The sequence below is a fragment of the Astatotilapia calliptera genome, chromosome 17 (assembly GCF_964374335.1).
Source record: "Astatotilapia calliptera chromosome 17, fAstCal68.1, whole genome shotgun sequence".
Taxonomy (NCBI): domain Eukaryota; kingdom Metazoa; phylum Chordata; class Actinopteri; order Cichliformes; family Cichlidae; genus Astatotilapia; species Astatotilapia calliptera.
The window spans coordinates 9,108,234-9,134,096 of NC_137438.1; the positions used below are offsets into that span (position 1 = coordinate 9,108,234).

The 25,863-nt window shown below is 39.7% G+C and overlaps 1 protein-coding gene across 4 annotated transcripts in view; it reads left to right on the forward strand.

Moving 5' to 3' along the window:
* LOC113008869 (contactin-associated protein-like 4) overlaps positions 1–25,646 on the forward strand; it is a 113,857-nt gene extending 88,211 nt beyond the window's left edge. For 3 of the 4 annotated variants that reach the window (XM_080291438.1, XM_026146730.2, XM_080291439.1), the window contains 8 exons: positions 1,286–1,504; positions 9,549–9,788; positions 13,734–13,958; positions 17,189–17,322; positions 18,029–18,116; positions 23,258–23,473; positions 23,910–23,981; positions 24,775–25,646. In XM_080291438.1, coding sequence (XP_080147564.1) covers positions 1,286–1,504; positions 9,549–9,788; positions 13,734–13,958; positions 17,189–17,322; positions 18,029–18,116; positions 23,258–23,473; positions 23,910–23,981; positions 24,775–24,971 — 1,391 coding nt within the window. In that variant the 3' untranslated portion in view covers positions 24,972–25,646. The remainder of the gene's footprint in view (positions 1–1,285; positions 1,505–9,548; positions 9,789–13,733; positions 13,959–17,188; positions 17,323–18,028; positions 18,117–23,257; positions 23,474–23,909; positions 23,982–24,774) is intronic. The other variant, XM_080291440.1, reaches the window with a different exon arrangement.
* Positions 25,647–25,863: the final 217 nt, after the last annotated feature.

Sequence of the window (25,863 nt, forward strand, 5' to 3'; positions counted from 1 at the left end):
CAAGAGCTGGCTAAAAAAATATCTGTTCGTATATATCAGGAAGTTCCAACTAATTGGCCTGTAATTGCAATATTTTTCCACCCAACTGAATAAAAAAAATCTGAAAATTAAAATTAGATTACAGAGTGATTCCCAGTGAGCCTAGAAATGTATTACTGAACATTAGAATTATCATTACTTTTGATTTCAAATTAGGCTTGGTTGTAACAGTCTCAGCACACATGCAATTTCCCACACACAGACACACACAGGAACAAACAGATGTGAGTCTTTTTTTCCTGCCCTCGGCTGGTCTCTAAATCATCTCAGATCTGCGTCCAGCTGTCTGTCCATGCTGCCAACAGATGGGCCGGTGGGAGGAAGTCACTTCACACTTCTGCCAACATATGATGATGGACGAACATGACTGACTAATGGGTTTGCTGAAAGACGGCGCATTCTGCAGCCAGACTGCAGGGAGAAAGAAGTCTATTAAAAATATCACTGAAAAAAGCCACAAAAGAGTCTGATACACTTTAGCTGCTAATAGAAAAACATGAGTGAAAAAAGAGCTTTCTTGCAAGTCAAAGCTTGTTTTCTCAACTGTGTTTGGATTTTTCTTTCTTTCCTCTTTTTGAATACAAAGCAAGAATCTGACTCCTTGCAGTCATTCTACTCTGCCCACATGCTTAACTAATACAGTTTGAAATTAGTGTAATTATTTGATTTGGCTATAATTTAATTTAAAAAAAACATAGCATGCATGTGCTCTTCAGTTCATTTTTCCAGCTACAGCAATATCAGACGACTCTGGCACCATCTGATCTACATTAGCTTTAGATTTGAATATACGTACACTATCATGTGCTTTATACTGATTTAAGCCAGAGCTTCATCCTCCCACTCCAACTACTACCAGCTTTGCCTCTACTGGACAGCCAACAATGAGAAGATGACAGTAAGGGCGTATCAGACCGGAAATGAAGCATGGTCTGGCACTGGCACTTATCATACACTGGCTCTACATTTTGTGCAGTTTTTGTCATCCATAAATAAATGATCAATGATAAACCTCTTAACTTCTTAAGCCTTAACTTCAAGAGTGTCATCAGCTTTGGACACAGTGTGATTATGGACTGATTCTTTGGAGTATCGTGGTTTGCAGTGAAAATAAGCACCCCTTTGATCATTTTCAATCAAGATTTCCATGAATCAGATGTGGTCTGCTGATGTGAAGGCTTCTTCACCTAATGTTTGTTTTTAAGGCTTTTATATGATCTTTTTATCTGTGAATAATCCTCTTCAGCTTCTACGGAGGTTGTCTTCTCCTTCGATGTGGGGAATGGGCCACTGGATGTACGAGTGAAGACAAGCCTCCCGTTGAATGACAGCCGATGGCACAGAGTGCAAGCTGAGCGAAATGTGAAGGAAGCATCGCTGCGTGTCGATAATTTCCCCGCCGCCACCCACGAAGCTCCCACTGATGGACTCATGCATCTTCAGCTAAACAGCCAGTTATTTATAGGTGAGGAGCAAAAGTTGACTTTTTTTTCAAAAAGTTTAAGAAACCTGAGGAACATTTAAAGTGAGAACATGGGATTTTTAGATTAAAATAAGTCAGGGTTAATTTAAGGTTATCAAGATTAGCCACTTTGTTAAGAAAAAATATTGTCTCGATTTTAATTTGATGGCAACAACGCATCTCAAAAGTCTCAAAAGGCCAGAAGGGCAAGTTAAACTAAAAAGAAACAGCTGACAATAGCTCAGCAACAGGAGTGGAGATTTAAGAAAAGCAACTTAGAGAGGCAGAATTTCTCAGCAGAAAAGGTGAGCAGATGGAACAACTTCAGAATAATGGCTCACGCTGTAAAGTTGTACTACAGATGTTGTTGAGAAGTAGTCACAACTGTTAGCTGCTAGAATACAATATCAGACAAAAACATCCCATATGGAAAAGAAATAGTAAAAACTTATATGTGATTACTCATGAAAGTGGCCACTTTCTCATTACTTTCATATATTGTTTTAGTAAGTATCCAAAACATACAAGTTTCATTATATAATCTTTCAAGGGATCTTATATCTGTTTTCACACTTATATGCTTTTCATACAAGTTTCACACAAGACAGATACAAACTTTATAAGATTTATATATATCTTTTCTATATGGGATGACACTGTTCCTTTCCCACAATTCCAGGAGCTGGTCTCCTCAGGCTGAATTTAAAAGAGGATGCTGCCATCAAATTCAAAATGACCTCAAATGGGATTTTTCTTAAAATTATGTTTTTCACTTTAAACATTTGTTTAAAATGTTTTCTGTGTTATGTTTTGAATAAAATATGGGTTAATGAGATTTGCAAACCATTTGCAAACCATCATTCTGTTTTTTTATTTATATTTTACACAGTGTTACACAGAATTGGATATGTACAAACACGCATGCAAATGTGCCCACATGCAAAGACAACCTGATAAAAACAGAATTTAATTCTTGCAGTTTCTACCCAACCACACAAGTCCCACATGGACACCTGTTGGAGGTGGTCGACTGATTATCTGCATAGTGTATGTAAAATAAGAGCAAACCTTACTGTTAGAGTCCAATCCAGTTGGTGTTTAGGTATTTGGAAAGTGGTGAGGAGTGATTAGAAGAGCTGATGATTTTGACTTTACCAAGAAAGAATTCTGCTATACTGTATGCAGGACGTGCTGAATTCAGTTTTTCTAAACAGTAATTACTCTGGATAAGTAATGTCCATTTGTGTGTGATAAAAAAGTGTAATATTTGGTGTGTGTGTGATTATAACCATCACAAACCAACTGTGCATTCTGCTAGGAAAATGGGAAGTAAGTGCAGCCAGTTATTAAAATTTGCAAAAAATACCTAGAAATATAGTAAATACACCAAAATTACTACATTTCTAATGAGCTTGAAACTCAGTATTTGGTACGACCACTTTTATTCATCAGCATAGTCTGAACTACCCTAGACAAACTTTCTTGTAATTGTCTTCAAAGCTCGTCTTTAGATGTTGGCTGCTTTTTCTTCTGTTCATTGTCATGAGGTCCCACACTGCTTTTATCAATTTTGACAAAATCTCAAACACCACTGGCTGAAATGTAGTAAATAAAGTAACAAAGTCTCTAATTTAATTTAATTTAAAATTGGTTCTTTGCTAAGTTGCCTGTTATATGTAGAGACGACACTTACTCATTCTTTCTGTTAGTTGCATTTTTTATGGTTGATTAAGTCATGACTCAGTGGTAAGTGGCTAAACAAAAGACAAACTGAAAGAATATTGATGTGAAAATGGTCATAAGCGAGGACTGGACTGAGAATGTGTGAAAAAGCAACCAATATACAAAGAAAAACTTTGGAACCCTTCAGATAGTCTATTCTATTGATCAAGACCACTTACAAAAATTCCATGAGCCTGGCTTATTTGAAACAATTTATCTATAATACTGTAGAAGATCAATAATACTAGGTGTAAGAGTTTTACAAGCACAAAAGAAATGACATTTTTGTAACCTGGAGATAGAAGTCTGTGAGGAGGTTGGCTTCTACAGACACCTCTATGATGCATCAGTGCAGGAAATTGGATACCAAAAGAGACTGGTGAAATACATAAAAGATACAGCCTTCTGCAAAAGAGTGTGAAGTCTCTGAAATTTCAATCATTTCCTGTTTTCACTTTTTCACTTTTTCTCTTATATTTTTTCTGAGCTGTGGCTCCAATAATTGAGATATATCATTATTATTCCCAGAGTTTAAGTTCACCACATCTGTTAGACAGCTGAAGATGTTTTAGACATCACTGACAAAAGCAGTGTTACATGGAAAGTAAATGCAAACAAAGAGCCAAAATGGAAACCTGTGCAGTAATACTGACTAGTTAAGTTTAAAGGAATAAAGCAACTGCCATAGCCCTAGTGAGTTAAAAGCCATGGTATGGGGATACAGGGTTGTGAGTTCAACTTCACTATCTCCACCCATGCCTGATTACTGCCAGACCTGCTGAAAGCTGTCCGACAAACTGAAGATCTCAGAAAGCAACACACTGTGCTGCAATCTAAAGAAACAGTAAGAAACAGAATGAACAAAAATGGCATCCATGGGAGAGTTCCGAGGCAAAAACATCTGCTGACCAAAAAGAATCCAAAAATTCAAAAAACATCTTGATCTCCAAGACTTTGGGGAAAATACTCTGTGGACTGACAACAGAAAAGATTTGTGTCTTGTTACATCTGCCGTAAAACTAGTACAGCGTTTGATAAAAAGAACATCATAGCAACAATCAAACATTGTATAACAAAGTATACAATTACTCTGCCTAGTATACACTAAGCTAGCCCTAGACACTAGCCCACTAACAAGCTAGCTCTAGACACTAGCCCACTAACAAGCTAGCTCTAGACACTAGCCCACTAACAAGCTAGCTCTAGACACTAGCCCAGTGTCTAGGGCTGCTTTGCTTCTTCAGGGCCTGGACAACTTGTCCTAATTGATTAAATTATGAATCCTGATGGAAAATGTTTGACTATCAGTTCATCCCCTGACGCTTAAGCACACTCAGGTTATGTGCTGTTATGATCTGAAATATAACAGCAAGTCCACCTCTGAATGGCTAATAAGAATGAAGGTTTTGAAACCCTAGTCAAAGTTTGGACTAAAATCCAATTAAGATGCTTTGGCATGAATTTAAACACTTTAAACAGACTTTAAACAGGCCGCTGATGCTGGAAAACACTCCAATGAGGCTGAATTAAAAACAATTCTGCAAAGAAGAGTGAGCCAAAATTCCTCCACAGGGAAGTGAAAGACTCATAGTCAGTTATCGCAGACTGCTGTTCTGTACCTCATATACAGACGCAAAGTTTGGGGGCTTTCATTGAAAATACCTTCCCTGTTCTTCAGCCTCGCTCTTGGGACAGCCAGAGTCAACTGGTAGGTGACCCATGGGACCTAAATGTTAAATCCGAATAAATCCTGAGAAGAAACCAAAACCAAACAGATGTATTGTCTGACTTTCATCATTACCCACTCTGTGGCCGTGTAACCAAACGTCGGTTAGTTTCCACTGAAACACAAATGAAAATGGGTCACACTTTTAAAGTTACATGTAAATTCAAATGGCAAATGAAGCTATGTGATGTTGTTTTTAACGAACATTACCAAAACAACAGGAAACATTGACGCTGTCATTTGGTCTTCTAGTGAGTGTTTATACTACCAGGGGAGTGTTTGTGGGACTGAATCAAAATAAATCACTTGTGTTCAATGAAGGAGCATGTCGCCTGGTGTGACAATGCAGCTCTGTGTATTTTGAGGCATTAGCAGAGCTCAGCAGCACAGGGGAACGAGCGATGTCAGACTTTGGCTACATGCGTATACTTATTACCGTTTTTTCTTTTCATGAGATTTGTAAGAAGCAGCTTTATCCTTTAGAGGAGATAAACCTAACTGTATGAGCGACACTTACTCTTTTAAAAAATGTAATATTGCCTCTTTAACATTACAGTTTAAACTGACTGAGCTTTCTTTTATTAAATCAATAGCTTTTGGTCATTTTTAGGAGATGTTGCATACATTTTTCCACCATTTTCCTCTTAAATTCACCACTTCTGTTCCAAACACATCCAGATGCCTACACATTAATCTATCTGAACTGTGCTTGAAAATCAGTCTTGTACTGTAAGGCTTTGGCTTTGTTCAAATAACATTGGTTCATTTATTTTTGTAGGTATTACATTTTTTGAAGAGAAACAAAACCATTGAACAAAGTGTGATGAGACTGAGAGGCTGCAGAGAGATCGAAGTGGGAATTGAGTTGCTGGTAGTGTTAAGCTGATAATCCGCTCTGAACAGCTAAAAAAGAAACGAACATCAGTCGTTTTCTTTACTTGGGCGGGATTCACCGGCAACACACGGGGACTCATTTGTTTGAACAGAAATGTGATTAAAAGGATTTTGAAGGACAATACTTTTTAAGAAGGTGTTTTTGTCTGTCTTGACTCTGTTTTCAGTAAAACGTCAGTGTTTGGGTGCCTTTGCGCTCTTTCTGCAGCTTTATTGTTAATCCAGTGTTCACAACACGCCCTCTGTGGAATCATAATTCACAGTACTGCAAAGACATCTGTATTACTATGAATAATGGATCTCATTTGTAATATATAAAATTGTGTAACTTAATAAGAAATTATGTTTGCTGGTTTAAATAAATAAACCTTAATATTTCCTTGTTTTTACGCTTGCAGTTTATGAACAATACAATTCAGCAAAATTAAGCAGGATGTCACTATGGGTTATGTTTTGCATTATTGTTACTTGGCCTAGGATGTAGCTACATTAATCAATGCTTTAATAAATCATAGGTGAGCGTACTGGTACACGGCACATCTGACTTTAATGGTGCATACTGCTTCGGTGAAGGAGTATGGGGCTATTAAATCTCTGTAGCTTGATAATGAAGTGTTCATAACCCTGTTGGTCATGGTTGTGTAATAGTTTTTTTGTTTTCTGGTTGATTCTTTTAAGGCTTTACAGAGGAAGGCAGCTTTGTATTTATATGGCAGATAATCAGTAAATTCACAGGACTTAAAGCTCGAAATATTTCTGTGTCTGAATTATACAGATGAGAACATAATTATGAGCCCCCCATGTCTTTTTTAAAAAAAAATTCCCAAATGCTGTTAAACCAAGCAGAGGAAACTTCAAATCCACCATCTGGCATGGGCCTTTCTGCGTGGAGTTTATATGTTCTCCCCGTGTCTGTGTGGGTACTCTGGCATGACACAGTCCCTTATAGATGGATGCCTAAAAAATCACCAGGGTAAAAATGATCAGTCCCCCTTACTTCCTGCCATTCCATTTAAAATTCACTGTGGTTACACTGTGCACACTTTGTTTTGTGTTCCATATAATAATATTTCCACATATAGTAAAACCAACGTGTGCAGCAACCAGACAACATGAAATGTGCAGAGTTTGGCACCAAGTGCAGGTGGACAACTGGATGAAGTAGATAAATCCTCTTAATGCTCAGGACCTTAAGAAGGCCCTGATTGTGATTCCACCACCTGGCTGAGGCCTTTCTGTGTGAAGTTTGCATGCTCTCCCTGTGTCTGGGTGCTCCCGCTTCCTACCACAGTCCAAAGACGTGAATCTACATTTCCCAAAGATGTGATGGTTGTCTGTCTCTTTGCATTAGCCCTGCGACAGACTGGCGACCTGTCCAGCGTGTATCCTGCCTCTCGCCCTATGGTAGCTGGGATAGACTTCAGCCCCCCCTCAAACATGACAAGGATAAGCACCAGAAAATGGATATGCATTTATTGTGTAAAGCAGAAACTTCAGGAAATCAGTAGATTTTTTTCTTTTCCGAAGCTACAGTATATATATTATCAGGCTGTTTTTTTCACATGCCCAGCTATGCTGAATTAGGTCAAAACTCTGCAAAATGACCATCTTACAAAGCCTCAGCAGCTCGCTTCAGTCAGCTCACAGCCAGTATTCTAGCGGAGTGTTGATATGGCAGTATGCCCCAGGGTCTTTCGCTCCATCTGCCAATCTTCTTCCAAGATGGGAAAGTCTGTCTGTGCTTTTAGCTGCGAGGCGCTTCTCTTCAGCCTTGATCAAAGAGCTGGTCTTCTTGGGATTATGTTTGTTGCTGTAACTGACTGCTGAGGTTGCTATCTCAGCATCTGCTTTGTGCACCTGAATGTGCTACCACCGGGAGCATCCTTTCTTTGGGCAGCTGCTGAAGATGGGTTTGAATCCTCCACCCAAACATTGTACCCAAGGCGTGTTGCTCTTTCCCCCAAGAGTGAAAATTTGCAGGACTAGGCAAACCATCATAGGCTGCTTCGATCAGGAAGCACACTTGGTAAAAATCAGCCTGCAATGCGTTTTGTGCTACATTAAAAACTTTCCCCTCCATTTATTAAATGTCTGCAGCCATTCAAAGGCAGTAGGACACAAAGGTGGAAAAATACTCAGCCTCTGATTTTAGCAGTGCCGTTCCAAAGCATTAAGCATTGCAGCATTGAATACTAAGCATTGTAGTTCACTGTTCTTACTATTCTTTTAACAGCAGTACTGTGTGCAAGCTCTTTAATCAAAATTATTATTTTTAATGCTACAATATAACCATTGTTGTCATTCGTGAAAGAAAAGAGACAGAGGAAATATGTTATTATCTTCTGATAAAGTTGCCAAATTGCAGTTATTAACTTGCATTAATAAACAGAACAATTAGTTTTAGTCCTTGATTAATTTTCGACTTCCAGGCTCAGATTGGAACCTGCAATTCAATTTTTCAATTAAAAAAATAAATAAATTTTTAGTTTTAAACAAGTTTTCTTTTGACAGATTTCTCAATTATTTGTGTTTCCTTGTTCTTCACAGATAGTCTAATACATTTGTTAAGCATTGTATAATTTCTCCAGAAGCAACCTCTCAGTTGTTGAGCTGTTGAAACCTGTGATTGTCTCAGCTGTACAGTGAGGAGACCGGTGATTGGATGAGAGTGAAATTATTAGTCACGTCATTTCATCTGATTTATAATTCACTTCAGTCAGCCCCTTTGCACTTACAAGCATGTACGAATGACCTAAAAAGACCACTCTGAGCTTGTTGTTGCACTGGAGTTAAAACAGGGATCTGGATTATTCACCATAAAGTGGGAAAGTAAAACTGCTTAAATGGCTGAAATTCATATTGTCATGCAAGGCTTTTCCTTTCACTCCTACAGGACTTCTTCCTCTGGCAGCGTGTGTCCTTTGTTTCTTCCCTTGGTCAGAGGTGGCACCCCTCAGGACCCCGTCCTTGTTCTTTTTGTGCACTGTGATCTCTTCCTTTCTTAACAGTCACAACCAGTACTTTATAGAATCATGGTGTAGATTTGGCTTTTTAAATCATCATTGAGCAGGAGCTTTCCTTTCTCTGTATTTCATTCTTTGTAGTCAAGCTTATCTTCACAGAACATGTTAAAAGACGTTAATTAATTTTCCTGCCATGTGTGCTCATAATGTGTAGGCGTTTTATAACTTTTGTTGCAGAAGGAAGTCAGAGCCACACAGAGGTTATCGATTTTGTGGAATGACAAGCCGCTTTGGCTGAACATTGACTGTGACAATAATACCCTGCCAATAACCGTCTATGAAAACAATAATAACTGTCAGGAATGGATGCAGCCAGCTTGGAACTGTAATTTTGCCCAGACCCTGTGTGAACTGCCTATATTCGAATGTTAATAGGAAAATGAAAGGAAGCAGGGATTCGTCCGCGCACACCAGATGGCTCAACAGCCAAGTAGTTAGTCCAACAGCGAGGACCAGTTTTAGGCTGTGTGACTGTGTCTGCCCTGCAGTGCAGACATGGTCTTGTGCCACAGTGGCAACTTATGGCTGTCAATCATAATTTACTGCTGAGAAGTATGAAAAACTATAGATCTGCAGTCTATAGGAACTAGTCTGTACTGCATAGAACTTACATTAAGAGGTTTGAGTCTGAGTAGGCAGAAAAAGAGCAATGGTGTATCAAGTGTTATTTCTTTCCTGGCAGGAGGCACTGCATCCAGACAGAAAGGCTTTTTGGGCTGTATCCGCTCTCTGCAGCTGAATGGCGTCACTCTGGACCTGGAGAAGAGAGCTAAGATCACGCCTGGAGTCCTACCTGGATGCCCAGGCCACTGCAGCAGCTATGGCTCGCTGTGCCAGAACGAGGGTCGCTGTGAGGAAAAAGCCAACGGTTTCTCCTGCGACTGTGGACAGTCAGCCTACACTGGAGCCTTCTGCCACAAAGGTACAGACACTCACACTGACAGTGGAGACTTTCTGCCACTGATTACACAGATCCATAGACTCAATTCATTGATGTTCTTTGTACAGACTGTTTATAAAAGACTTCTTGGCCTGAAAACCTAATGGCAAACCTGCCTTCTTTCATTTTTATTTGTATGTACGCCTGTGAGAAAATTGTGCTATGGACAGTGTTGGTCAAGTTACTTGAGAAAAGTAATAAGTAACTAATTACTGATTACTTCCCCCAAAAAGTAATCCCGTTACTTTACTGATTACTTATTTTCAAAAGTAATTAATTACTTAGTTACTTAGTTACTTTTTAAAAACACGATTTACAACCTGAATAGGTGATAAAGTGATAGATCCTTCAGCCCAATTCTGCTTTTTCTGCATAATCCATCATACAAAATGTAATCAAATGGAAAAGTCTCTTTTTAAAACTTGTTTTATTAGTTTTAATCTTTTAACTTTATGCATCAAGCAAAAATTAAATTATATGCAACATTCACTGACTGGAAGAAATTTGTTTAACATTTAAACCTATTTTCTGCACATTCCAGCACATAAAATAAAATATTTTTTGTGTTTACACTCAGTCTTTCAAATAAATGTCATTGTCATGAGACACTCTCGCAAGAAAATCACGGTTTTAGTACCGCAGTAACGCAGCGTGCTTACGGGAAAGTAACAGTAATCTAATTACTGTTTTTGGAATAGTAATCCCTTACTTTACTCGTTACTCAAAAAAAGTAATCGGATTACACACGTTACTGCCCATCTCTGGCTATGGATCACTTGATTTATGAGCTCAGTAAACACTGTATCACTTTATTGTCTTAATACCTTCTTTTAAGTCTTATAAAATACAGTATGATAATTATTTCATACATCATGGTATCCATTTGAGTCAAAAAAAGAAAAAGAAGAAGAGAGCAAGATCTCCTTTCGAGCTGGCCTACTTTTTGACTGATATAACACCACTGTAGCAGTGCGCAGTGACCGTCGCCGTCAAAGTCCTTGACAATTCAAGCTAGGATGTGCACATTCTCTGGCTCTGTGCCTTACTAAATATATTTTAAAAGCAAATGCAAGGCTTCCATCTATATTTAACAGATTAAACAAAAGTATTAACGTGAACTTTATTCATAACTGCAGACCCAGAAATCTCAATATCCAGCAGCCTCCAGACAAGAACGACTAATATTTTAAGATCACAAGCTGCAGCAGCAAACACCTCAGGGAGCCATGGTCTGATATCATAATGAAATTGAAAGGAAATCTCTAGAGTTGAAATTGGCTCCCTCCATATTTTTGTCCCTACTATTGCCTTGACAATTTCATTTTTTTTGTGCATAAGAGATGAAAGACTAATTCAGCATAAAATTCATTATAGGTTTGTGTCTAAGAAAGGCAGAGTACACTTTTAGATGCTGGATCTTTCATGAGATAAGGAATGAAAAAGAAATATTAGGGTGGTATTTGATCGCTTGAAGATAGTTATTCTGAAACACAGTTTTGTATTTTACAACCCTGCATAATATTCCTGTAATATTGAGAGACCTAGAAAGTGTCTGGTTCAGATCACAGTAAGCTGATTCTGTTCTTTTGGATGTAGTGTTGTCCAACATTTCATCACCTGTCCAAGAGTCGTCTTCTGACTCTCATATGTTTCTCCCACTGAAACGCTACGTCCAGAAAAATAGAATCAGCATTCTGGGATGATTGATATCTTGATTAAGGCTTTAATGGTAACATTTTATAAGTGCAAGAAAATATGTTTAGACACTTTTTCTTTTCTCTTTCTCTGTAATAAATGAACATCTTAGTACTTTATACATTTATATATTCCTGATGCTTTCATCACATTTTATAACACTTGTACCAACTTTTGAATGACTTTGAAAATCAAGAGTGATTTCCTTCTGTCTTAACAGCAGCTTATTATGTTTTTTTATGGCACTTTATTTTGACAGTTCAGTCTGTGCATCCTATAGAGCTGCTCTCCAAATAAAGGAAAAGAGATTTGCTGGCCAATTTCATATATCAGTCACAGGCATTACATTAGTGAAACTCTCAATGGAACAACATCTTCTTACGCTCACTGTTATAGTAAACATGGAAATAGAAGAAAGAAAGAAGAAAAAAGTATAAAACTTTGAATTAAAAGTTTGATTTATGCTTTGTCATTCATACACATAATGTTACACCAGAAAAGATCAGGACCATGTGTTGTCTTGTTACACTATTCAGGTTAATGAGTTTGACCTTTCCTAAAAGCAGTAGGGTAAGGGCAGCTAATATTAGCCTACAATCTGCTATGGCAGCGATCAGGGCACGCAGTGGAGAAACACTATATGCAGTGGAAGAGCTAAATGAAAACACAAACTCTGGTATTGGTAATGCTACGTTGCAACTTCTACTAGAGGACACAAACACACTGTCTCGGTGTACAAGGTGGACTCACGCGCTGGACTCCGGGGATTGATGCACACAGGAGAATTAATTAATGAACAATGTCCAATGAGTGTATATACAAAAGGTACAGGGCAGTGCTATCTCCAAAGGTGTGGGGCAAAAGGTGAGAGGGGCAGGGCTCCGGGGGAAATCCAGGTGAACACTCTTGCCTCTCTCCAAACAATCCAAACATGAATCCACTCAAACACTCGTCGCTCAGGGAACACCAGGGAAAACAGTCCAGAGGGTCTGACTCTGCACACAAAGAAACACACAACTACATGGAAAAACATTTGCTAGACGCTCGACTTTCACTGACGCGATTCTCACAACGATCCAGCGAAGAATAGCCGTTGCTTCTTGGCTTAAATGCCATCCACATTGATGAGGCACAGGTGTTTCCTCCTCCGAGGGCGCGGGCCAAGGGCGTGAAGCCATAATGAGTTCCGCCCTGGCGAGAGAGAGAGAGAGAGAGAGAACTAGAGAGATAGAGAGAGAAATCAGCTGATCAGCGACCAGCTGACCCTCCAGGCCGTGACACACACTGTCCATACATTTGGACTGCACTTAGTTGTTGTTATAGGGGGTAATTAAAGCATATCAGGTCTGACATGCCTGTTAGAGAGAAGGAGCAAACAAGAGAAACTAAATAAAAACTTTTGGAAATTTGATATTTTATTTAGTTTCTCAAGTTTTCCATAAAAAAAATAATAAAAAACTTCAAGAAGGGGAGTGGAATAGAGCAGGTTTTAATTTGTGTGAGGCAAAGCACTCAGTGACCTATCTAAACCGTATGGACCACCGAAGAGGCATTAATATACAATATTATGCAAACAATCTCAACCTGCATTTCTTTATATACTGCTCAAAACACAAACTTAAAGGAAGACTTAGGAAATACATCAAATCTTGGTGGGGGGCAAAAAAAATCATGCCGATATTAAACAATGCTTGCCTTGCTTGCCCTGATAAAATGCCACAGGTAAAGTATGTTTTGCTGTTTAAACTGCTGATTAACTCGCAAAGCAACTTGTTGAGTTATTCATCAAAAAGTACTTACCTCCTTTGTTGTTCTCTACTTTGCTTTGTCTGGACTGTGTAGATAGGCAGTTTGAGAAGATACTGCAGAATCAGGGAGATCACAGAGAAGACCTTAAGCCAGATATTAAATTACATTTTCAGATACTGCAAAACTCAAAATTTACTAAAGTATTCAACCAGATGCTCATTAACATTTAATCAAAGCCACACTGTTTCCCTAATCTCAACCATTTGCTGCTTCGCTTTATCATATGAAGCTCAAGATGTCAACTCTGAATTTTTGCATCCATTTCGTCCACCTGGAGTTTTAAAAAATATTTTCTACTTTCTTCAGTTGATGTGATGCTTATCATCAAAACAGAATTTGCAAAGAGCATTAGTTGAATTTAGTCTTTAAACCAGCACATTCAGCTCCGACAGTGACACTTCTCACTAACTTCTTAACTCCCAGAGGTTTCAGCCACCTTTAAGTCAACAACATCCATCACCTACATCCTGAAGGAGCCCTTTGAACTAAGCAGGAACAGCAGTGGCTTGCCTTCATCCATCTACTCAGATATCACACTAAGAGGAGAAAACATCTCTCTGAGCTTCAGTACCAATCAGAGTCCTGCTCTTCTGCTCTATGTCAGCTCGTTCTACAGAGAGTACCTGATCCTGCTCATCAACAAAAATGGTGAGGACTCTCAGATAGCATTTTCTCTTGGCTGTCTTTTGTTGATAAATGATTGCGTCTTTTTAATTCTGCAACCTATTTTCTCATCTCATTGTTCCTGCAATTTGTTGAATTAAGCCTCTCCTCTCTCCTTTGCTTTCTCCTCCCTCTCTGTCTGTCCTATGCTGCTTTTTTCCAACAGAGCCTGACTAGTCGGGTTGGGTTTGAAAAAAAATATCTGGTGCAGATATAATAAAATGATCATTTATTTTTGAGAGGGGGGTCTTTTTTAAATTATTTATTTTTATTTCTTTGTTTTGTTTGTCGTGGTTGTTTTGTCATTGTATTCAAAGTAAGTAAACTGGAATAATAGGAAATACCAATCAGATTCAAAACTCCAAAGGGGCTGATTAAAATATCTGGATTTATCGTCTAAGCTACTGAAAATATCCTTTTTTGTTATGAATAGAGTTGTTGTTGCTTTGTAGACACAATATTGAAGCTTTTTAATGACACAAAGAAAGCAAGTTTAAATTAGCTGATCAAGCCAATATCAAGTATCTGAACTCTTGCTGAAGTATCCAATTAAATCCCAGGGAGAGTTTTATTTTGATTGTGCCAAAGCACAAATCAAAGCAATTTCCTAAAGGCCCCTTCTACTGCACAGGAAAAGAATTTCCCAGATGACTCATTCACTGAAATCCTGCTCCAGACACTGCTCCAGCTATAAGTCTTTTTATTATAAATATATGGCTTTATGATAAGGGAATTAATCACTAATAGCCCATACTGAAAAAAAAGTCAAAATGAGAGAAATAGCATAGAGTATCAAATTATATGTGTAGTACTAAAGAAATATTATTTCTTATCATTTCTGTTCATCTTTTAAGCCTGCAAGAATCTCAGAACATTCAAATTATATCCGCAGCCAAGGGATATAAATGTAACAGTGAAACATGATCAATTTTGTATCATGGAGTTTAATCTTAGATATAAAGATTGGCTCAGGGGGTTGGGAAGCGCATCTGTAACCGGAAGGTCGCCGGTTCCATCCCTGGGCTCTCTGTCCTGGTCGTTGTGTCCTTGGGCAAGACACTTTACCCTACTGCCTACTGGTGTTGGCCAGAGGGGCCGATGGCGCGATATGGCAGCCTTGCGTCTGTCAGTCTGCCCCAGGGCAGCTGTGGCTACAACTGTAGCTTGCCTCCACCAGTGTGTGAATGTGAGAGTGAATGAATAGTGGCATTGTAAAGCGCTTTGGGTGCCTTGAAAAGCGCTATATAAATCCAATCCATTATTATAAAGTGTTAATTCTTACAGTATTACGTGGTTTGTAGACGATCTATTAAAATATTCAGATATGTGGCTTGTTTTCTTCTTTGGTTTTATTAAACAATAGTTTCTTTCATCTACTACCCGAGCTAACCCGAGTTTTTGGCCTAATAACCCCAACCATATAGCAAGCAGGTCTGGCCCGGATCTGGTATCAAGCCGGCACTGCAGGCTGACTTCTGGCATGATACGTATGTCTTTCAGATATGGGCAAGGCCTGGCATAGATGGCACTGTCTATGTGATGGCATGACATTTCTGGTCAATTGTGGTTTGGTTTATGTGGCCCAGGCTCTTAGAAAACAGGTCTGGCCCAGATCTGGCATCAAGCTGGCACTTTTGACTGACCGGTGTCATGACAGGGTGTATGTCAACCAGATGTGGGCCATGTCTGGCAATGATGGTACTATTTATGTTCCTATTTTCCTATTTTACTTAGAAGACCCAAATGCCATGTTGCAATACTATACTGCTATGGTGGCCAACGTTTCAAATGCAGGTTTGACAGGTTTGTGAGTGTACACTTTATCCAAAACCTAGTGAGGGTTTACTTGCGTTTACTACTTGGTGGCTGTAGCTCAGGAGGTAGAGCAGGTCGTCTACTGATCAGAAGGTTAGTAGTTTGATCCCTGGTTCCTCCAGTCTGCATGTCAAGAGTATGCAGTTAGGAAGCACTCAGTTTAGAGAAAGTGGGTTAATGTGGCATGTTGTATAAAACACTTTGAGTAATCCGGGAGACTAGAAAAGCGCTATATAAGAGTCAGTCCATTCATTGTCAGAACAGAGTTTTGTCATGTTACCTTTGCATGTTCTGGCACATGTTGTTGTTACATGGCTTGATTAAGGTACACATTAGGCTGACATCTGGGGCCAGAGCGGAAATTGGTCTGGGCCAGCACAGGGCCAGCAGTGTGTCTGCAACTGGCCCGTGGCTGCACACAACTTACACATGGTCCACATACTGCAAAGAATGACGGCCCTTTGGTGGCCCAGATCAGGTTTGCCAGACGTAGTCCACACATGGGCCAGCGCAGGACCACCAGTGCGTCTGCAGCTGGCCTTGTGCTGGCCCTCGTGTGGGCCACATCTGGCAAACCTGATCTGGGCCATCAAAGGGCCATCATGCTCTGCGGTATGTGGGCCATGTGTAAGCACATTGTGTGGGCCAGATCCGGGCCATACCAATTTTGCTATGTGGATAACATCCCATTAACCATATTGTGAATCAGGTGACTGTAGAACTCGACTCCCGCACGTCAACTTGTTTGTTTTCAAGTTTGAGAAAATTTGCAGTTGTATTGTCTGGTCAGATTATGAGTAGTTAGAGGAGGTGATGCAATGAGAGACCATCAATTTAGTCAGACATCTAACATTTATTATAGCAGTAGAATACAGTCAGATTTAGCTTCTGAGCTCACCACTTGCTGCGTTTATAATAAGGGAAGTCATGAGAAAAAGATTTACAAGTGTGGGCGAGGTGCAGCACTGCCTGCTGTTTCAACCCTTCAACACGATACATAGTAGGAGGGACACTAGCATGTTAGGAGGAGGATTTTGCAGGGATAGGATATGAAGAGAGTGCGGCATGTTGTGCATGTCTGACACAGTGCAATTAAACTAATTTACTTGAACTTTATCACAGGATTTGCTCCATTTGTGCCAACTGCAACTGTAACTGCAGACATGTTGAGGCCAAAGATTACCATTTAAAGAATAATACGGATTCATATTTTGCATTATTCCATGAATAGATCTACTTTGTTGTTTGTGGTCTTTAGTAACATTATATTTAACACATATCTAACACAGTTCTTGTCATCGTTTGAGAACACTTTGACCAAATGACCACTTTTGACTTTCTGACTGTTTTATTCTGTATCCATTCGACTACAATTGTACTGTTGCTCTGTGTTTGTGAAGACGAGCTGGAACTGAGGTACAAGCTGCACAGCGGCAGAGATGTGGAGACGCTGAGAAGCAGAGTCATAAACGTGGCTGATGGGCGCCTGCACACAGTGATTGTTAGGAGACTGGCAGATATCGTCTCTGTGCAGGTGAATACAAACACACGGGAGATTTTTCTTACTCTCTCTTACCGGTTTCTGCTGCTTCTGCAGACATAAGCAAGCTGGGCTGTTACCACCAAATGGAATGACACACAGGTTTTTCTTCCCCCAGAACTCCACCAACATTTAAGTCTAAGAGCTAAAGAGTACATTGTTTAATTAATCTGCTGCTCACACTGCTTTAGCCGCTGGTGCTATAAGGAGTCTGCTGGCAGGCTCTGAGTGGAAGGGAAGTATTGTGGGCTGATGCTTGCAGCTATTTCTTTAATTTAAAAACCAACCCTGACCACAAGGATGCTTTCGGAAGTAAAATAAAATATAATAAATGGCAGATTTCCTCTCTGTAGTCAAGCTATGACAACCACTCTGTTTTCTATCGCTCCACTTAAGTCTCAGCATTAGCAAATGTCTTATTGACAAATGAGACTAAAGCCCAAATGTCATTGTTTCCTAGCTTGTTTTTTTTAAATAGAGAGGATCTCTCTCAGACACGTTTACTACCTCAGTATTTTCCTGCTCAGCTGCTGTGAATCGCACAGTCACATTTCAGACTGCCTCTCATTAGAATATGCAGATCAGGCTCCAGGCTGAACATATAATCCTCACATGTTATGCTTTTTCCTTCACTGTGGCTCACATAGCCGTCGTCATTTAAACACTTGACATAAAAGTCTTTGCTTAATGTTGTTTTCAGATTGACCAGAACGCCAGAGAGGACTTGAACTTGACATCTGATGTGGAGTTCAACAGCATCAAATCACTCATACTGGGCAGAGTGGAGGGTGAGTGTGGCTATCTTAGGACATGCACCAGTACCGGCTCATTTGAATAACAGTACTGAGATGTTTGGCCTCATGTGGCAAAGTGGTGTTCTGGATCCTTGTGCTGTTCTCTGGTCATCATGTTGTCTGGAACAGAGGGAAAGCTGCAGCCCAAGCAACAGCTGTGACTCTGTGAAGCAAATCAAGCTAACATCCATATTCAGCTGGTCACTCTCTTGAAGAGATTAGAAAAGGACAGCACTCTGCGAAAGTCACTGCGATGTAGATGCATCTAAAAGTATGGTAGGTTAAGATAATTGTGTAAATGGCACTAGTGCAGAAGTTCAAAATATACCTGCATGTCTGTGCAGTTTTATCTGTGGTATCAGGGCGGTGAGTAACACAGTCTTTATATCTGTCTAGCTGAGCGAGGCTTCAGACAGCTGTAATCATAACAACTTCAGAAAAAGGTCCTTCACTTTGTATGGTAATGAGGAGAGAATGAAAAGAACAAATTACTTAGAAGATTGGAGTCAGCACCTTCAATTCAGCATAACAACCAAAAAAAATAATAAATCTAATCTGCTGTGGGTAGGGTCAAACTAAACCAGGAAGTCAGGAGGTGCCGTTCCCCCTATTCCTCTATGACAGAATGTTGTATTTCAGCATTGCTGCAGTAGTTGCACAGCTGATTTATCTGCAAGGAGTTCTCATTATGAAAGAAACACTTAAGTGAATTCCCTACGCTGTTTTTGAATAGCATCACTTGGGATTTTTCACTGCTGCTAGAACCTGTGGGCGTTAGAAAGGATTTTATATTGCTAAAATAGAAAATCACTGTTTCTCAAAATGTAGAGGTAGCACAGGGTAAAAGTGCTGCAACACCTCTTAACCTTTGAATTCAAGTGTTTTAAGTTCAAAAGCTACAGATGTAAAACATCAAGCTCCTAGTAATGCAGTGTCTTTACAAACATTTGTGGAAGGACTGGTTGTTATAAACAGCTCAATAAATCTGAGTGCTCTAATAATATGATGCCACCACCGAAACAAGTCAGTTTGTCAAAATTCTTCCCTCTACAATTAACTGTAAGTGCTGTTATTGCAAACTGGAAGCATTTAGAAATCATAGTAACTCAGCAATACAGTGGCAGACCATCTAAAGTAGCAGAACAGGGTCACCCCGTAAATAGTGTGTATTGCTGACTCAATAACTGCAGGGTCCAAACCTCCCCTGGCATTAACATCAGCACAAACAGTGTGCGCCAGGAGCTTCAGGGCATGGGTTTCCATTGCCAAACAGCTTCTTTAGGTGTAATGTGTAGAAGGCTCCGAAACAACCCAGTATCACAGAAAAATGTGTAAATGGCACGACATCCACCATCTCCATTCCACAGTTTGAATCTCCAAAGTATTAAATGGACATGCATGCAGGAATTGTATTGCTGCATGCAGAAGTTGCACACTAGCAGGGGTGAAAAAAATTTTAAAGCCAAGAGGCTGGTAGTGAACAAAAAACATATAAAGTGTATTCCAGGCTGCTTAGTCGCCAGAAAGCTAGGCGGCTAATGTGTGTAAGAATGTCTATTTAAACACTTTCCCTTGCTTCTGCATCCATGTCTATTTCATATCTATTTCATGCTTTGGACCGGCATGTCTATTTTGCCATGATATCGAGTGGCCCAGTACTTTTATCCATTAGCCCTGGCCCTAAAGTACATGAGCCAAGGGATTAGCAACGCTTTCTGAAACCAGTTTTGACTCGTACATTTTTTTTTTTTTTTTTGCAAGATCAGGCCTCTCATTTCACTATTCCCTTATATATCTACGTGTAGGGTTTTTTTTTTCGATATTTTTGATGAAATAAGACAATGAGTGGGAGAGGAGGATAAATGGGATGAACATAAAATACATTTGCTTTCTGTGTTGTGTTGTGAATAAAATGTGATTAAATTACATTTTGTTTTAATTGACAATTTGCACAGTGTCCAAATTTTATAAAGCAATTGGGGCTGAATTTTGTTTTTGTCAGGAAGCTACTGAACTCCTTCCTGTACTTGGTTCACAAGTAAGAAACCGATATAAATTGATGCTGTTGCTGTTTTTAGGTCCTCCTTGTTACGTTTTAAAAAAAAAATTTATTCTTGACCCAGTCTGTGTTAGTATGTAACCCCACTGCCCCCATGCTGAGCCAGAGGACTCGGGCAGTCATATCAGTATCAGAGAGGCAGCAAAATAGTTGATATACTGTCGCTCCCTGCCAGCCCTGTCATCCATCAGCCTAACTAATGGACCAAGAAAGAATGGAGAGATTCAGATGCTCACAGAAGGAGACAGAGACAGTGAAAGGAGGTGGAAGTAAAGTTTTTTTCAGTTCATATACTGTCAGGGTTTGGCTACATAAACACCTTTTGACTCTTTTTAGCATTTTGCACCCAAGGATTATTCATTGTGTAAGATTAGTATCAAAACTTTTGCCACATCAGCTGTAATTTTACTAATACATGTTGAGTTTGAGATGTTCAATTCCACATATTTTAATTTTTAATATATATTTTTATATATATTCTTTTTCTCACAAGAGGAGATGTTGTCTTCTTAATACATTAGGTGGTTAGACTTGTGAGCCTGCATGCTGTGTTAAAGAAATTAGTTTTCTTTCAAATACATCCATCATTCTACCACCACAGCTTTTCCTTTTATTTTTTTTCCTGTCCTCAGTCATACCTTGCTGACTCATGCATATATGCACATGACACAAGATACTTAAATCAAAGTCAATTTACGCTGAATTTAAAAACTCAACGCCTGATCAAATATGCAGCTGATAAACTGGCCTCTCCAACCAGGCCACTCTGCAGTGTCCCATTAATGTGGTGAAAAGTTGTTTCTCTCTGGTAATAACTTAGATGACTGCCAGTGATGTGCTGTGTAATCAAATTGCACTGCAGGAATAATTGTGGTTTGTACTGACATTTATAGCTGCTTAAGATTTTATTTAGCACCTGCTGCCACACATAGCGGGGATGTGACTGTATTAGAAAGTAAGACTCACTCCTTAAAGAGGTATGCACATGAGAAATAGGTACACTTTTTTTATGCTGGGCTGGACCCTGCTTTTGTCTTGAGAACTGTTCATATTGCCATGATAGCGTCTCACAGTTGCTGAAGATTGTTGACTACACATCCATGATGTGAATCTTTCATTACACTTAATCTTAAAGGTGGTCTATTGGATTAAGATCTGGTGACTGTGGAGGTCATTTGAGTGTAGTGAACTTACTGCCCAAGTTTAAGAAACCAGTTTGACGTGGTTTAAGCTTCGTGATATGTTGCATTATTATTTTGGAAGTAACCATTAAAAGGGCACACTGTGTAGAGGAAGAACATTATATATATATATATACACATATAGTATATACACTGGGTGAATGTGCAGTAGTAGCAGCAAGCAGGTGAATTCTGTACATTAATATGAATAGATATCTGACTATTTTACAGGATAGACAATATAAACATATTTAAAATTAAAGGAATTGAAATGTACATTGTGCCTTGGTTTAGTGTCTGGAAGAGTCCTGTCTCAGTCAATTATAGATGATGTGAGAGGGCGGGTGTGTGTGTTTAGGGCACGGATGGCTTGGGGATAGAAGCTCCTCTTGAGTCTCTCTGTCCTTGCCCGGAAGATGCGGAACCTTCTACCAGATTGCAGAAGTTGGAACAGTTTGTTGCCAGGATGGGACGGGTCCTTCAGTATCTGCGCTGCTCTAGTCCGGCATCTCCTGGTGTAGGTGTCCTGAAGCGGGGATGGAGACAGTTAGCAAAGGGATGGATGGAGACAGTTAGCAAAAGTACTCAGGTTTGCTGTGGTATTTAAATGATGCTCAGCTGCCCAAAAATGCTCAGCTGCCCAAAAATATGACACCATTACACCACCAGCAGTCTGAATTGTTGATGTAAGGCATGTCGTTTCATGTTGTTACTCCAAACTGTGACCCTACCATCTGAATGTTGCAGCAGAAATCGAGAATCACACCAGGCAATCTTCTATTGTCCAATTTTGGTGAGCCTGTGCAAATTGTAGCTTCTGTTTCCTGTTCTTAGGTGACTGGAGTGGCAGCTTGTGTGGTCTTCTGCTTTTGTAGCCAATTTGCTTCTAAGTTTGACCTGTTGTGCATTGACAGAGCTCTTCTGGATATCTTGCTTGTAACAAGTGGTTATTTGAGTTACTGTTGGCTTCCTGTCAGCTTGCAAGAGTCTAGCCATTCTCTTCTCACCTCTGAGGCATTTTCACTCCAGCAAACCACCGCTCACTGGATATGTTCCCTTTTTTTCAGGCCATTCTCTGTAAACCCCAGAAGTGTTACAAATCCCAATAATACCATCAGATCAGCAGAAATACTGAAATACTTAGACCAGCCTCGTCAGGCACCAAGAACCGTGCCACGTTCAAAGTCACTTAAATTGCCACTATTTTGTGCAGATGCAGCACGACAGACACAACATAATTTGTGTGGCTTTGATGCTGGATGCTATGATTTATGCCCCATCTCAAAAAACACAGTCGCAACCCGCCTTTTGATGCCATGTCAAAAAAGAGAAACATGCAGGATAAATGCTGAATGATCATTTAAGAAAAAAACCAAACATGGAATTAAAACAAGCAGAAACAGACGAGGTGCTATTATTAAGAAAAGGAGTAAGGGTGTGTGAGTGGATGAGTGAACAGTGCTGAGGTCGAATTATCATGAGACTCAAAACCATGAAACATGTTGAAGAACAGCACTCAAAGGTGTGAGGAAGAGTGGGGTTTATATAGGAAACGCTGGGCTCAGGTGTCTCCAACTAGCCTGATCTGCTATCCTGCCCCACTCATACGCTATGCTGGAAGTAGAAAAGAAATAGAGCAGTGACAAAGGCAAGCAGACCATCACAGCCCTTTGACGTTTATTTTTTCTTTAAAGTTTGCTTCACTTTCCCAACCTTTTGATACTGTCATCATATTGCTGTTGATGTGTACGAATACCGTATAACTGTATAACTCTGTTAAAGCAATCAAAGACTTTGAACATAATGAGTGGTTGTTCATTGTCGTCAAAGTCGAGGTTTTATTTATCTGCCCCCTTTTCCCTCTCCTTGCTGTGTGTTTCTCCCTCTGGATTCAGAGCCTGATGGATTGGATGCCGAGATGGCCGAGCTGGCCTCGCTTGGGTTCACTGGCTGCCTGTCAGGTGTTCATTTTAACTCCATCAGTCCTCTGAAAGCTGCTCTGCTCCATCCTGACAGCCCTGTTATTGTCACCAGCCCATTGGTACAATCAAGCTGTGGTTCCTCTTCTCCAGCCAACACCTACGCAGCAGAAACAACACACTCCTTATCAGGTACAGGGAGCAAAGTCAGCCTCTGTATGCTCAGTTTATGTATATATTATTGGCCAGCCCTCTCCCATCCACCCACCTTCTCCTGGTGTGGGAATCTGTCTGGTACGCCTTTAATATTATTCTTATGGCTGTTCATTAGACTTTCTTATTGGCTCATTAACCATCCTCCTCGGTAAACAGACAGAGTGATGGCACAGCGGCAGATGAGATTAGTCAGACAACTGTAGTGAGGTCCTTTAAGGCTGTGCTGAGACTTTAAACAAGCACTCTCAGTACTGACTGATGGCTTTCTCAGTAACTCTACCTTCTGTCACTTTATTTCATATATATATGTATATATACATGTAGAGATATATAGAGATAGAGATAGATGTGTGTATGTTCTTGCCTTCTCATCTTTGCTCTACGTATTTTTCTCCTCTGCCTCTGTTTGCAGGCCAGCCTGGTTCAGTGGATCCAGGTCAGCCTTTAGTCAACACCATCAGAAGTGACTCCGCTCTAATTGGAGGTAATGCTATTCTTCTCAGCAGGAATAAGAACAAATCAATAGATTATAAAAGTTGAATCAAAACCTTTGGGAAGATGCAGTTCTGTAGAACTGAACACCTTTTTTTGGTTATTCGTCAGTTTTTCTTGTGACTGTGTTTATGTGGGCTTTCTTTTGCATGTGTGACTCACTGCTGCTTCGTCGTATGTGTGCTTGAAGGCAGTCAGGAACTTTGTGAACTGCCAGGTTGTTCTCTCTGTCCTGCACCATGGTTATAGAAACCAAATTTCTCATTTGCGGGGCAGCTACGATGACAGGTTGTTGTGGACGGCAGACTTTAATCCATTACTTAAGTGCATCTAAACACAGTGTTTGCACTGCAGCCTTGTTTGGCTAAAGATTAAACAAATGTGACAAAGTGAGTTTTAGAGGTGCTGGTGGGCACATTCTTCAACTCTGCAGAAAGCTGCTCTTACCTCCACCAAGGAGGTTTTGTTTTTGGTAACGCTTGCATGCATGGTGTCATTCTGTCTGTAAGCTTGAAAAGTTTCAAATAAATTGAATAAAACTTTGTCGGGGTGTAAAGTGGGGCCAACTTAACGATCCATTTAAATTTTCCTTACCCATGTTTAGGTATGTTTCCTATGTTTGTGTAATCAAAGTAAACATGTCATGCTACCCTTATGTGATTTTTAACATATGGTTAAAAATTAGAGAGCGATAATTTTTTTTCAGGTTTTTTAGCACAATTACACAACATCTGAAACAATTCAACAATTATTTTTCTTTCTTTTTACCTTTCTGTTGTTTTTAGGGGTGATTGCTGTTGTGATTTTTGTCACCCTATCCGCATTGGCAGTGATGGCCAGATTCATATGCAGCAGGAAAGAAACATATCGGAACCAGGAAGTGAAAGCAGCTCAACCTGAAGACAGCAACGAGTTCCCCTTCAGCGGCCAGCCGGATTCTCCGAGCGCTCCCAGTGAAAACCAGAAGGAGTATTTTATTTAGCAGGACTGCTAAATAACCGCTCACTGACCTGGCCCTGTACAGATCAGGAGGACTTACTCTCAGTGCTTTATAAAATACCACTGAGCTTTTTTCTTTGTTACCTTTTTTTTTTTGTAAATGTTGTATAATTTGCTAGAAACACTGGCAAATGTGTTGGACTCCATTTCCCTGGAAGTAATCGATGGTGTCACTTTGATGTACATAATATTTAATGATGCACAATAAATGGTGATTTGTGTGCTTATTATCCAAATTCTCTGCCATTGTGAAATGCTACAATTAATTTATTAAAAAGAAAAACAAAGGTAATGGCACATTTATGCTTGATTTTTAAAGAAAAAAGAAACACTTTTCTACGAGGATGATGACTTTTATGTAAAAAATCGAGATGTCAGAGCCATAGGATGTTTTAAAAGATGGGAAGATGGACTTTACTGACAGGAGGATTGATATGCGTGGTTAACATGTGAAACCTCAGCCAAAGCACAGTGCAAGAATCAAACAAAATCCATCTGTTTTAACTTAACATAACTTCAACACCTGCTGTATATATAAATAATAAACTGTCAGTCAGTCCAAAGCTTTACGTCAACCCTTTGTCACAGAGTTGGTCGGAAAGCTTTTATGCTACTCCGTGTACTTTTTCATGAACAAAATAAAAGCTTTACAATGAGACCAAGGTTTGGGTTTTTTTAAAGTTGCCTACCTGTACCTCCTGCAGTGAGCAGCCAGCCCGAGAACTCAAGGCGACACGGACCATAAAACACCATCTCCCTGCTTTCACTCTGCAGACATTTCATCTGTTTTTGCCGTTTCCTCTGTCTTTGCCTGATAGGTGTCCTGAGGACATAACCACACTAGAACATTCTTACCACACCTGAGCATGTTTGAC